At 41.3% G+C, this 12,217-nt stretch overlaps 1 protein-coding gene across 1 annotated transcript in view; it reads right to left on the bottom strand.

Moving 5' to 3' along the window:
* Positions 1-1,353: 1,353 nt before the first annotated feature.
* Positions 1,354-12,217, bottom strand: part of LOC141148154 (uncharacterized) — a 29,931-nt gene continuing 19,067 nt past the window's right edge. Inside the window, exons 4-7 of the mRNA XM_073635335.1 lie at positions 9,908-9,924; positions 9,702-9,752; positions 9,453-9,488; positions 1,354-1,897 (exon numbers count right to left, since the gene is read on the bottom strand). Coding sequence (XP_073491436.1) covers positions 1,820-1,897; positions 9,453-9,488; positions 9,702-9,752; positions 9,908-9,924 — 182 coding nt within the window. The 3' untranslated portion in view covers positions 1,354-1,819. The remainder of the gene's footprint in view (positions 1,898-9,452; positions 9,489-9,701; positions 9,753-9,907; positions 9,925-12,217) is intronic.

The following is a 12,217-nucleotide window of genomic DNA, read 5'->3' as shown; positions in this document are numbered from 1 at the left end:
CTACTTGCCCGTGAGCCTGACTCCAGACCTTGACTGCTGATCAAATTCTGTTTGTCCATACAGGGATTAATTAGAGCAGAGACTGCAAGCCAGGCCTTCTCATCCAACATCAGTGCCTGACCTCACAAACGCGCTTCTGGAAGAATGGTCAAACATTCCCATAGACACACTCCTAAACTGTGTGGACATCCTTCCCAGAAGAGCTGAAGCTGTTATAGCTGCAAAGGGTGGGCAACTCAATATTGAACCCTACGGACTTATGCCCCGTACACATGGTCAGATTTTCCGACGGGAAATGTGTGATAGGACCTTGTTGTCGGAAATTCTGACCGTGTGTGGGCTCCATCACACATTTTCCATTGGATTTTCTGACATACAAAGTTTGAGAGCAGGATATAAAATTTTCAGACAACAAAATCCGTTGTCGGAATTTCCGATCGTGCGTACACAAATCCGACACACAAAGTGCCACGCATGCTCAGAATAAATAAAGAGATGAAAGCTATTGGCTACTGCCCTGTTTATAGTCCCGACACACTCCTAATCCTTGTGGACATCCTTCCCAGAAGAGCTGAAGCTGTTAGAGCTGCAAAGGGTGGGCCAACTCAATAGTGAACCCTACAGACTAATGCCCTGTACACATGATCGGACATTGATCGGACATTCCGACAACAGAATCCTAGGATTTTTTCAGACAGATGTTGGCTCAAACTTGTCTTGCATACACACGGTCACACAAAGTTGTCGGAAAATCCGATCGTTCTGAACGCGGTGACGTAAAACACGTACGTTGGGACTATAAACGGGGCAGTAGCCAATAGCTTTCATCTCTTTATTTATTCTGAGCATGCGTGGCACTTTGTGCGTCGGATTTGTCTACACACGATCGGAATTTAACCGATCGGATTTTGTTGTCAGAAAATTTTATAGCCTGCTCTCAAACTTTGTGTGTCGGAAAATCTGATTGAAAATGTGTGATGGAGCCCACACACGGTCGGAATTTCCGACAACAAGGTCCTATCACACATTTTCCGTCGGAAAATCCGACCGTGTGTACGGGGCATAAGACTGGGATGACATTAAAGTTCATGAGCGTGTAAAGGCAGGCGTACAAATACTTTTGTTAATATAGTATATCACAAAGTAAAACTTTTATTGTGCACTCCTACATGATTGAAGATATATATTACAACCTAAATTAAATATAATTCCAAATGAAATATAAACCATTATACGTCTTACATCAATAAATCACTTTAGTTTCTTATTTTTTTATTATTTTTTTTTCATTTAAAAAATGGTCCCCATTGTCCAATCCAACAGGGTTTTAAAAATCACAACAATCCCTTCTCGTGTTTTTTTTTTTTTCATTTTAATTCTTCCTCTGGTGACTGTATGGTGGTACAGCCTCTTGGATAATCAATCTCCAGCAATTGTTCAGATATACAGTAAAACATGTACAAGCTTTAAATATATTTAAAAAAAAAACAATGTATGGTCTCTTATATGTATTAGCCTTATAAATGATACCATGATGATGCTCATTTAGTGGACTGATTAAAATGAACATCTCATAAAATATGACTCCACCATAACACAACACTTGAAACCCTTAATTACTGGCTGCAGTAATCGTTGCTTTGCGATCTTCCTAGGCAAATGATCATGTGATCAATCACATGAGGAGTCATTTTTAAATGCAAAGTACATTTTTTCTCAGTTTCTCTCTTTTCTTCCCTTTGAGGGGGAGTATGTTTTTTGGGGGTAATTTGAAGATCAAAGGCCTGCTAGTGTCTCTTCAGATTATTACTTGCGGCCATTATTTTAAGGTGAGACAAAGAACAATAATTATTATAATCACAAGGATGGCGCTGACACCTCCAATAATCAACCATCTCTGTAAAAGACAAAAGGAAAACAAATCGATAATCAATATTTTAAAACAGAGCAAGCAAAAAAATACTTATAATGAAAAAAAAAAAAAAAAACAGAAGTCTGCCTTTAATGCCGGCCATACATGGTTCGAATTTCGAAAGAATTTTCTTTCAAAAATCGTATCTAATGCCTTGGTCGGATTTTCTGACGGAAAAAGTGCGGTCGGATTGTGTTGTCGGAAATTCCGATCGTGTGTGGGCTCCATCGGACTTTTTCCATCGGAATTTCCGACACACAAAGTTTGAGAGCTGGCTATAAAATTTTCCGACAACAAAACTTGATCGGTTTAATTCCGAACGTGTATAGACAAATCCGACACACAAAGTGCCACGCATGCTCAGAACAAATTAAGAGACGAAAGCTATTGGCTACTGCCCTGTTTATAGTCCCGACGTACGCGTTTTACGTCACCACGTTCAGACCGATCGGATTTTCCGACAACTTTGTGTGTATGCAAGACAAGTTTGAGCCAACATCCGTCAGAAAAAATCCATGGATTTTGTTGTCGGAATGTCCGATCAATGTCCGATCGCGTGTACAGGGCATTCAAATTTTCGTACGAATTTTGCACCATTATTGCACCATTATTGGGGCTGCAGCAATGGATTTTCAATCGATTTTCGTGCGGCAATCAAATTTGAGGAATCGGACATATTGGAAATTTTTTGAAATACTAACGATTTTCTGATCAATGATGGGAGAATCGTGCGAGAAATGTAATAAGAAAAGAAAATTTATGGAGAAAAAAGAAGATTCCCGGCCACGAAAATTCTTTTCTGTAGCAACATGAGGTGAAATTGAAGGCTTGGTCGGCCGAATTTCGAAAATCAATGGTGGCGCCATCGGATCACAAAAAAAATGAACTTTCTGATTTTGAAAAGAAAATTTGTTCGAAATTCGACCATGTATGGCCTATCGGCCATACACGGTTCGAATTTCGAAAGAATTTTCTTTCGAAAACCATATCTAAGAATTTTCGTACGAATTTCGCACCATTAGTGGGCTGCAGCAACGGCCGATTTTCGTGCGCCAATCAAATTTGAGGAATCGGGCATATTGGAAATTTTTTGAAAAACGAAAGATTTTCTAATTAATGATGGGAGAATCGTGCGAGAAATGTAAAAAGAAAAGAAAATTTACGGAGAGAAAAGAAGATTCAAAAATTATTTCCTGTAGCAACATGAGGTGAAATTGAAGGGTTGGTCGGTTGAATTTCGAAAATCAATGGTGGCGCTATCGGATCACAAAAAAAACAAACTTTCTGATTTTGAAAAGAAAATTTGTTCGAAATTCGTCCATGTATGGCCTGCTTAAGGCATAATCTACTAACTTATTATTTTAGTTTTTTTGTTATGAGGTAGGATAAGGCAGGCCATACATGGGTCGAATTTCGAAATAATGTTCTTTCGAAAATCTTATTTAAGAATTTTCGCTCGTATTTCGCACCATTGGCGGGCTGCAGCAACAGCCGATTTGCGTGCGGCAATCAAATTTGAGTAATCGGACATGTTGGAAATTTTTTGAAGAACAAATGATTTTCTAATCATTGATGGGAGAATAGTGTGATAAATGTAATCGAATAAAGAAAGAAAAAGCAAGAAAAGAAAATTTCCGGAAAGAAAAGAAGATTCCCAGCCACGAAAATTCTTTTCTGTAGCAACATGAGGTGAAATTGAAGGCTTGGTTGGCCGAATTTCAAAATCAATGGTGGCATCATCAGATCACAAAACGCACAAATTTTCTGATTTTCAATAGAAAATTATTTCAAAATTCGACCCATGTATGGCCAGCCCTAGGTAGATCGTATTTCTGGGCAGTTTTCATGCTGTCACACACCTGCACTATTAGCTAATGTTTACTATAACTGAGTTTACTGATGGAGAATTTATAAAGAGACCTTGGCCAGCTGTGAACTCTGGACATACTACAAATGCCCAACAAACTTCATCAAAGTATACAGGATGTGTGTGTACTTCTGTAGTAACCCCTGTCCTTCTTCCACTCTGCCGATCCACCTCTGTACTTGCCAACAATTCCCCCCTGTGAAAAATTACAACTGGGATTTTCTGTGTAAATATAGGAGCTGTAGAAGCCACTACTGTTAAAAAATGGACCACTGGCACAGTTACTATAACCATTGTTCTGATGAGATAGAGAGATACAAAGTAACATTGTTTATAAACATGGATCAGACAGGAGATAGACAGATACAAAGTAACATTGTTTATAAACATTGATCAGACAGGAGATAGAGAGATACAAAGTAACATTGTTTATAAACATTGATCAGACAGGAGATAGAGAGATACAAAGTAACATTGTTTATAAACATTGATCAGACAGGAGATAGACAGATACAAAGTAACATTGTTTATACACATTGATCAGACAGGAGATAGAGAGATACAAAGTAACGTTGTTTATAAACATTGATCAGATGGAAGATAGAGAGCTACAAAGTACCATTGTTTATTAACATTTATCAGACAGGAGATAGAGAGATACAAAGTAACATTGTTTATAAACATTGATCAGACAGAAGATAGACAGGTACAAAAAGGTGAATTTACTAAATGCAAATAGCCTGTGCACTCTGTAAGTGCAGTCACTCCAGAACTTAGTAAATGAGGTAAAAGCTTCACTTTGTAAAAAAAATACCCAATCATATTCAAGAAGAGTCAGCAGAACCTCTGCTTATTTACTAAGCTTTGGAGCAACTGCTCTTGCAGACTGCAACTGCGCTTTGGGAAGTGCACAGTCTATTTGCCTTTAGTAAATCAACCCCAGAGTGCCTTTGTTATAAACGTTGATCAGATGGGAGATAGAGAGATACAAAGTAACAATGTTTATAAACATTGGTCAGGCAGGCTATAGAGAGATACAAAATAGAATTGTTTATAAACATTGATCAGGCAGGCTATAGAGAGATACAAAATAGAATTGTTTATAAATATTGATCAGGCAGGCTATAGAGAGATACAAAATAGAATTGTTTATAAACATTGATCAGGCAGGCTATAGAGAGATACAAAATAGAATTGTTTTTAAACATTGATTAAACAGGAGATATAGCTATAAAATAACATTGGGGTTCATTTACTAAAACTGGAGAGTTCAAAATCTGGTACAGCTGTCCATGGTAGCCAATCAGCTTTTAACCTTGTTCAGTTAGATAACTTTCACACTGGGGCTGCGGCCACGCAGCTCCTTTTAGCGGCGCTTTAGCACTGTTTAAGTGGCGCTTTTCAGCCGCTAGCGGGGCACTTTTAGCCCCCCAAAGAAGGGTTAAAAACTCCTGTTTTGCGGCGCTTTCAAAGCGCTTTGCAGGTGCTTTGGAAGAACTGCTCATTCATTCCAATAGGCAAGGCATTTTGTGAGCGATAAATACAGCGCTCCCAAACAGCTCCAATGATGCTGCTTGCAGGACTTTTTGGAACATCCCGCAAGTGTGAAAAGTCACACTTGAATGAATGGGAGGCGGTTTTCAGGTTTTCAGGCACTTTAAGGTGTGAAAGGCGTCTTTGACAAAAAACCTGGAAGCTAATTGTTTTCTATGCACAGCTGCACCAGATTTTGCAATCTCCAGATTCCCATTGTTTATAAACATCAGATGGGAAATGGAAATATACAAAGTAACTTTATTTATAAACATTTTTCAGATGGGAGATAAAGAGATACAAAGTAACATTGTTACTTTTGTATCTACTCTGTTTCGTTAATCTACAAATAAAAGGGATACATTTAAATATGCATATGAGGTCAGGTAAAGTGGTTGTAAACCTGGAACACCAAAAGCAGATAGAACATTAAATCTAATAAAGAACAAGATCAGGTGCACATAGCATGACATGTAGAAGAAGGCCTATCATCTGTAATCTTCCCTCCTATACTGATTGAAAAAAAAGGACTTGTTAAAAAAATGGTGATGCCCCTCCCATTCTCCTTTGATTGACAGCCTGTGAAATTGGACACATGAATGAGCCTGTGTGAAGGAGGCGTGTCTTCTGCTGCGCTGTACATCACTATGACTGAGATCGCAGCCAGAAGAGATTACTTTCACTTTCCTCCCCTCTTATCTCCTCAGGGCTGATCCAGGTACAAAGCTCACTGACATTCTTACATGGCATATTTGCAGTTATATTTATGTTTTATGTTGCATAACCGATGGTCCTTATGTTTATTTTATTACAGTTACCTAAACAACCTGCACATTCAAAATAATATTATGGAGGTTTCGCTCTAACGTTTGCCCAGTCTGAGAAAGAACACACAGATAGAGAAAGAGAGACAGGCACACACAGAGAGAATGAGAGACAGGCACACACAGAGAGAAAGAGAGACAGGCACACACAGAGAGAGAAAGAGAGACAGGCACAGAGAGGGAGAGAGAGAGAGAGAGAGAGAGAGAGAGAGAGAGACAGGCACACACACAGAGAAAGAGAGACAGGCACAGAGAGAGAGAGAGAGACACACACACACAGAGAAAGAGAGACAGGCACACACACACAGAGACAGGCAGAGAGAGAGAGAGAGACAGCAAGAGAGGCACACATAGTCAAAGAGGGAGAGAGAGAGAGAGCAGATGAAAGAGAGAGAGAGAGAGCGAGAGAGAGAGAGAGAGAGAGAGAGAGAGAGAGAGAGAGAGAGAGAGAGAGAGAGAGCAGATGAGAGAGAGAGAGAGCAGATGAGAGAGAGAGCAGATGAGAGAGAGAGCAGATGAGAGAGAGCAGATAAGAGAGAGAGAGAGCAGATAATAGAGAGAGAGAGCAGAGAGAGAGAGCAGATAATACAGAGAGAGGGAGAGGGGGGAGAGACACACGCACACAGAGAGAAATAGAGACAGGCACAGAGAGAGACAGAGAGAGAGAGACACAGAGAGAGAGAGAGTTAGAGACAGCAAGAGAGGCACACACAGTCAGAGAGAGAGAGAGAGAGAGAGAGAGAGAGAGAGAGAGAGAGAGAACAGTTGAGAGAGAGCAGATAAGAGAGAGAGAGAGCAGATAAGAGAGAGAGCAGATAATACAGAGAGAGAGAGAGAGAGAGAAAGAGAGAGAGACAGACACACACAGAAAGAGAGACAGGCACAGAGAGAGAGAGAGAGACAGAGACAGAGAAAGAGAGACAGGCACACACAGAGAGAGAGAGACAGGCAGAGAGAGAGAGAGAGCAAGAGAGGCACACATAGTCAAAGAGGGAGAGAGAGAGAGCAGATGAAAGAGAGAGAGAGAGAGAGAGAGAGAGAGAGAGAGAGACAGCAGATGAGAGAGAGAGCAGATATGAGAGAGAGCAGATAATAGAGAGAGAGAGCAGAGAGAGAGAGCGGATAATACAGAGAGAGGGAGAGGAGAGAGAGACACACGCACACAGAGAGAAATAGAGACAGGCACAGAGAGAGACACAGAGAGAGAGAGACACAGAGAGAGAGAGAGTTAGAGACAGCAAGAGAGGCACACACAGTCAAAGAGGGAGAGAGAGCAGGAGAGAGAGAGAGAGAGAGAGAGAGAGAGAGAGAGAGAGAGAGAGAACAGATATTGAGCAGAGAGTACAGAGAGGAGAGACAGCAGACATATATATATATATATATATATATATATATATATATATATATATATATACACACACACATATACATACAGACATACAGTCAGTGTTGTCTCCAGCTTTCATATTTAGGGGGGCACATGGGGGGACAGGGACAGAAGTAGGGGGGGCAAACTATAAAAATGTGTGTGTGTATATATATATATATATATATACACACACACATCATACAGTGCCTTGAAAAAGTATTCATACCCCTTGAAATTCTCCACATTTTGTCATGTTACAACCAAAAATGTAAATGTATTTTATCGGGATTTTATGTGATAGACCAACACAAAGTGGCACATAATTGTGAAGTGGAAGGAAAATGATAATAGGTTTTCAAAATTGACACCTGGGGCAGATCCTATATCTGGCATCCCTCCCCCCAGGCGGACAGGCAGCACACCATATGTCAACGTCAAGTGATGTTAGGGTAGTATACTGGCAGATTGGGGTGATATAGTGCCAGGTTGGGGTGATATACAATAGTGCCAGGTTAGGTGATAGTGTCAAGTTAGGTGATATATAATAGTGCCAGGTTAGATGGTAGTGCCAGGTTTGGTGATTTACACTAGTGCCAGGTTAGGTGGTAGTGGCAGGCTAGTTGGCAGTGCCAAGTTAGGTGGTAGTGCAAGGTAGGGCGGTAGTACCAGGTTAGGTAATAGTGCCAGGTTAGGGTGGTAGTGTCAGGTTAAGGTGGTAGTGCCAGGTTAGGTAATAATGCCAGGTTAGAGTGGTACTGCCAGGTTAGGTAAAAGTTCCAGGTTAGGGTGGTACTGTCAGGTTAGGTAATAGTGCCAGGTTAGGGTGGTAGTGCCAGGTTAGGTGGTAGTGCCAGGTTAGGTACAAATGCCAAGTTAGGGAATAGTGCCAGGTTAGGGAATAGTGCCAGGTTAGGTGGTAGTTCCAGGTTAGGTGATATACAATAGTGCCAGGTTAGGTGGTAGTGCCAGTTTAGATGATATACAATAGTGCCAGGTTAGGTGGTAGTGGCAGGCTAGGTGGCAGTGCCAGGTCAGGTGGTAGTGCCAGGTCAGGTGGCAGTACCAGGTTAGGTAATATTGCCAGGTTAGGTAATAGTGCCAGGTTAGGGTGGTAGTGCCAGGTTAGGGTGGTAGTGCCAGGCAGGGTGGTAGTGTCAGGTTAGGGTGGTAGTGCCAGGTTAGGTAATAGTGCCAGGTTAGGGTGGTACTGCCAGGTCAGGTGGCAGTACCAGGTTAAGTAATAGTGCCAGGTTAGGTAATAGTGCCAGGTTAGGGTGGTAGTGCCAGGTTAGGGTGGTAGTGCCAGGTAGGGTGGTAGTGTCAGGTTAGGGTGGTAGTGCCAGGTTAGGTAATAGTGCCAGGTTGGGGTGGTACTGCCAGATTAGGTAATAGTGCCAGGTTAGGGTGGTAGTGCCAGGTTAGGTAAAAGTTCCAGGTTAGGGTGGTACTGCCAGGTTAGGTAATAGTGCCAGGTTAGGGTGGTAGTGCCAGGTTAGGTGGTAGTGCCAGGCTAGGTACAAGTGCCAGGTTAGGTACAAGTGCTAGGTTAGGGAATAGTGCCAGGTTAGGGAATAGTGTCAGGTTAGGTGGTAGTGCCAGGTTAGGTGAACAGTGCGAACTGTATTCCGGACATTTAGAGCGTATGCACCGTTAATGTCACCGGCTGCATGCACTCAGAATATCTCCAAAACTGTGCTGTGCAAGTTTAGGAGATATTTACAGTACCTACAGGTAAGCCCTACCTAAGTAAGGTATAGGCTTACCTGTAGGTACAGGTGGTAGAACAGAGTTTACTATCACTTTAAGGTAATAAAACACAAAAAAAAGTCTGCCTTTACAACCATTTTTATTTCACTCGGGGTCACAGTACTTTACATTGCTGGGCTGGTTAGTGGAATTGCCTACAATGCAATGTGTTGTCAGCTGTAGTCCTTGTATCTGACTTACCTTGTTCCTTCTTTTCTGTAGCCTTATGTTTGGCTCCTAAATGAATAAAATAATTAATAGTGATTGCATTATAAAAAAAAAAAACAGAGTCAATAATATTACAGACATAAAAAAAAAAATACCCAGAAATTATGCAAATTACGCAAACATTATCTGTTATATTTGGGTTCCCGCTAGTATATATACAGAAATGTATTGGCAGATACTCTTCTTCTAAATCATTAAAATGGAGTCTCTCATATTACTTACTTCAGGCTGGCCTTCAGGAGGTTGTACATTTCCTTTAAGGAGAGGCTTCGTCTTCAGGGAAAGGAGGGAAAACAAACAGATAAATATCATTAATCAGAGTTTTGTCAATTCCTAAACCTCCACAAGTAAGTCCCAAGTATACAATTAGGTCCTCTTTAGGGAACTCCTCTGTAAGTTACTGAAAAGCATATTGGGATACTTCTTACCTCATCTGCTCGTTTTGCTAGAAAAAAATAAAAATAAAGTCAAATAAAATACAACAAGTATTTGACATACAGGCAATAAAACAATAATTTATAAAAAATACATGGCATATATTATTATACCAAAATGCATCTCAATGTGCAAAAGCGCATAGAGTTAGATAGATATTTTAACCACTTAAGGACCGGAAGAATTTGCCTCCAGGCCATTTTTTGTGATACAGCACTGCGTTGCTTTAACTGACAATTGCGTGATTGTGCGACGCTGTAACCAAACAAAATGTCCTTTTTTTTCCCCACAAATAGAGCTTTCTTTTGGTGGTTTTTGATCACCTCTTTGCTTTTTATTTTTTGCGCTATAAACAAAAAAAGAGCGAAGATTTTGGAAAAAAAAAATAACAATATTTTTTACTTTTTGCTATAATAAATATCCAGACAAAATGTAAAAAAAAAATTCTTGATCACTTTAAGGCCGATACAGTATGTATTCTTCTACATATTTTTGTTAAAAAAAAATCACAATAAACGTACATTGATTGGTTTACGCAAAATAGTGGATACAAAATAGGGGATATTTTTATGCCATTTTTATTATTATTATTTTTTTTTACTAGTAATGGCAGTGACCTGCAATTTTTAGCGGGACTGCGACATTACGGAGGACAGATCGGACACTTTTGACACTTCTTTGGGACCATTGACACTTATGCCCCGTACACACGGTCGGATTTTCCAACAGAAAATGTATGATAGGACCTTGTTGTCGGAAATTCCGACCGTGTGTAGGCTCCATCACACATTTTCCATCGGATTTTCCGACACACAAAGTTTGAGAGCAGGCTATAAAATTTTCCGACAACAAAATCCGTTGTCGGAAATTCCGATTGTGTGTACACAAATCCGACGGACAAAGTGCCACGCATGTTCAGAATAAATAAAGAGATGAAAGCTATTGCCCCGTTTATAGTCCCGACGTACGTGTTTTACGTCACCGCGTTCAGAATGATCGGATTTTCCGACAACTTTGTGTGACCGTGTGTATGCAAGACAAGTTTGAGCCAACATCCGTCGGAAAAAATCCATGGATTTTGTTGTCGGAATGTCCGATCAATGTCCGACCGTGTGTATGGGGCATTATACAGAGATCAGTGCTGTAAAAATGCACTGATTACTGTGTAAATGACACTGACAGGGAAGAGGTTAACACTAGGGGGCGATCAAGGAATTAAGTCTTCCCTGGGAGGTGTTTCTAACTGTGGGGGGAGGGGACTGACTAGAGGAGGAGAGAGAGATTGCTGTTCCTGTCAGAACATTGACAGATCCTGTTTACATTGACAGATCCCCATTCTGGCTTCCTGTAGAGCAATTGCGGTTGGCCGGCAGACATCGCGGCTGCCGGCCACGCGCATCGGCTCCAGTATCACGCCAGGGGCACACGCGTATGCCTCCTATAGCTCTTAAAGCTCTTAAAGAGGATGACGTGCAATGATGGCGGTTCGCACAGACGTGCCAACCTGCCGTGCCAGTATAACTGCGGCGGCTGGTCGGCAAGTTGTTAAAAAAGAAGAAGAAAAAAAAACAAACAAGCAATACAATTCATTTTAAAGTGGAGCTCCACCTAAAGGGGAAAACTCTGCTTGTCTGCCTCCTCCCCCCATCTGGTGCCATATTTTGCATCTTGTGTGAGAGAGGGGGGGAACGGGTATCTGGATTTGACAGGTACTCGCTCCCACTTCCTGCTGAGTTTGCCGCAGCAAACTCAGGCTGAAGTTCGGCCCTCGCCGCAGCCAGCACATTGAGAAAGTGAAGGGCAAATTGCGCATGCACAGTCGGAAACAGCAGTGAAGCCGTAAGGCTTTACCGCCGGTTTCTCTTACCCAAGATGGCGGCACCAGCACCCGAGAGCCGATTCAAGAATTGGCTTGGGTGAGGACTCAGCAGGATCCCTGGACAGGTAAGTGACCTAATAGTAAAAGTCAGCAGCTACATCATTTGTACAGTATTTGTACAGTATTTGTACCTGCTGACTATACATTTTTTGGTGGGCGGGCTGGAGCTCCTCTTTAACAGCACAAATGCAGCACAAGGCAACATGCTTTCTCACAACACAAATGCCTTATGCATTCAAAAAGGTACTTTGTGTGGTGTGATTGAACCCTTAGGGTGCAACATAGTGACCCTTTTTAACCACTTGACTTGACCTCCGGAAGATTTAGCCCCCCTTCATGACCAGGCCATTTTTTGCGATACGGCACTGCGTTACTTTAACTGACAAGTCATGCAATGTTGTACACAAATACAGTATGTTTCCTT

The sequence above is a fragment of the Aquarana catesbeiana genome, linkage group LG06 (genome assembly GCF_042186555.1).
Source record: "Aquarana catesbeiana isolate 2022-GZ linkage group LG06, ASM4218655v1, whole genome shotgun sequence".
Lineage (NCBI taxonomy): Eukaryota > Metazoa > Chordata > Amphibia > Anura > Ranidae > Aquarana > Aquarana catesbeiana.
This window is presented reverse-complemented; position numbering and strand designations above follow the sequence as displayed.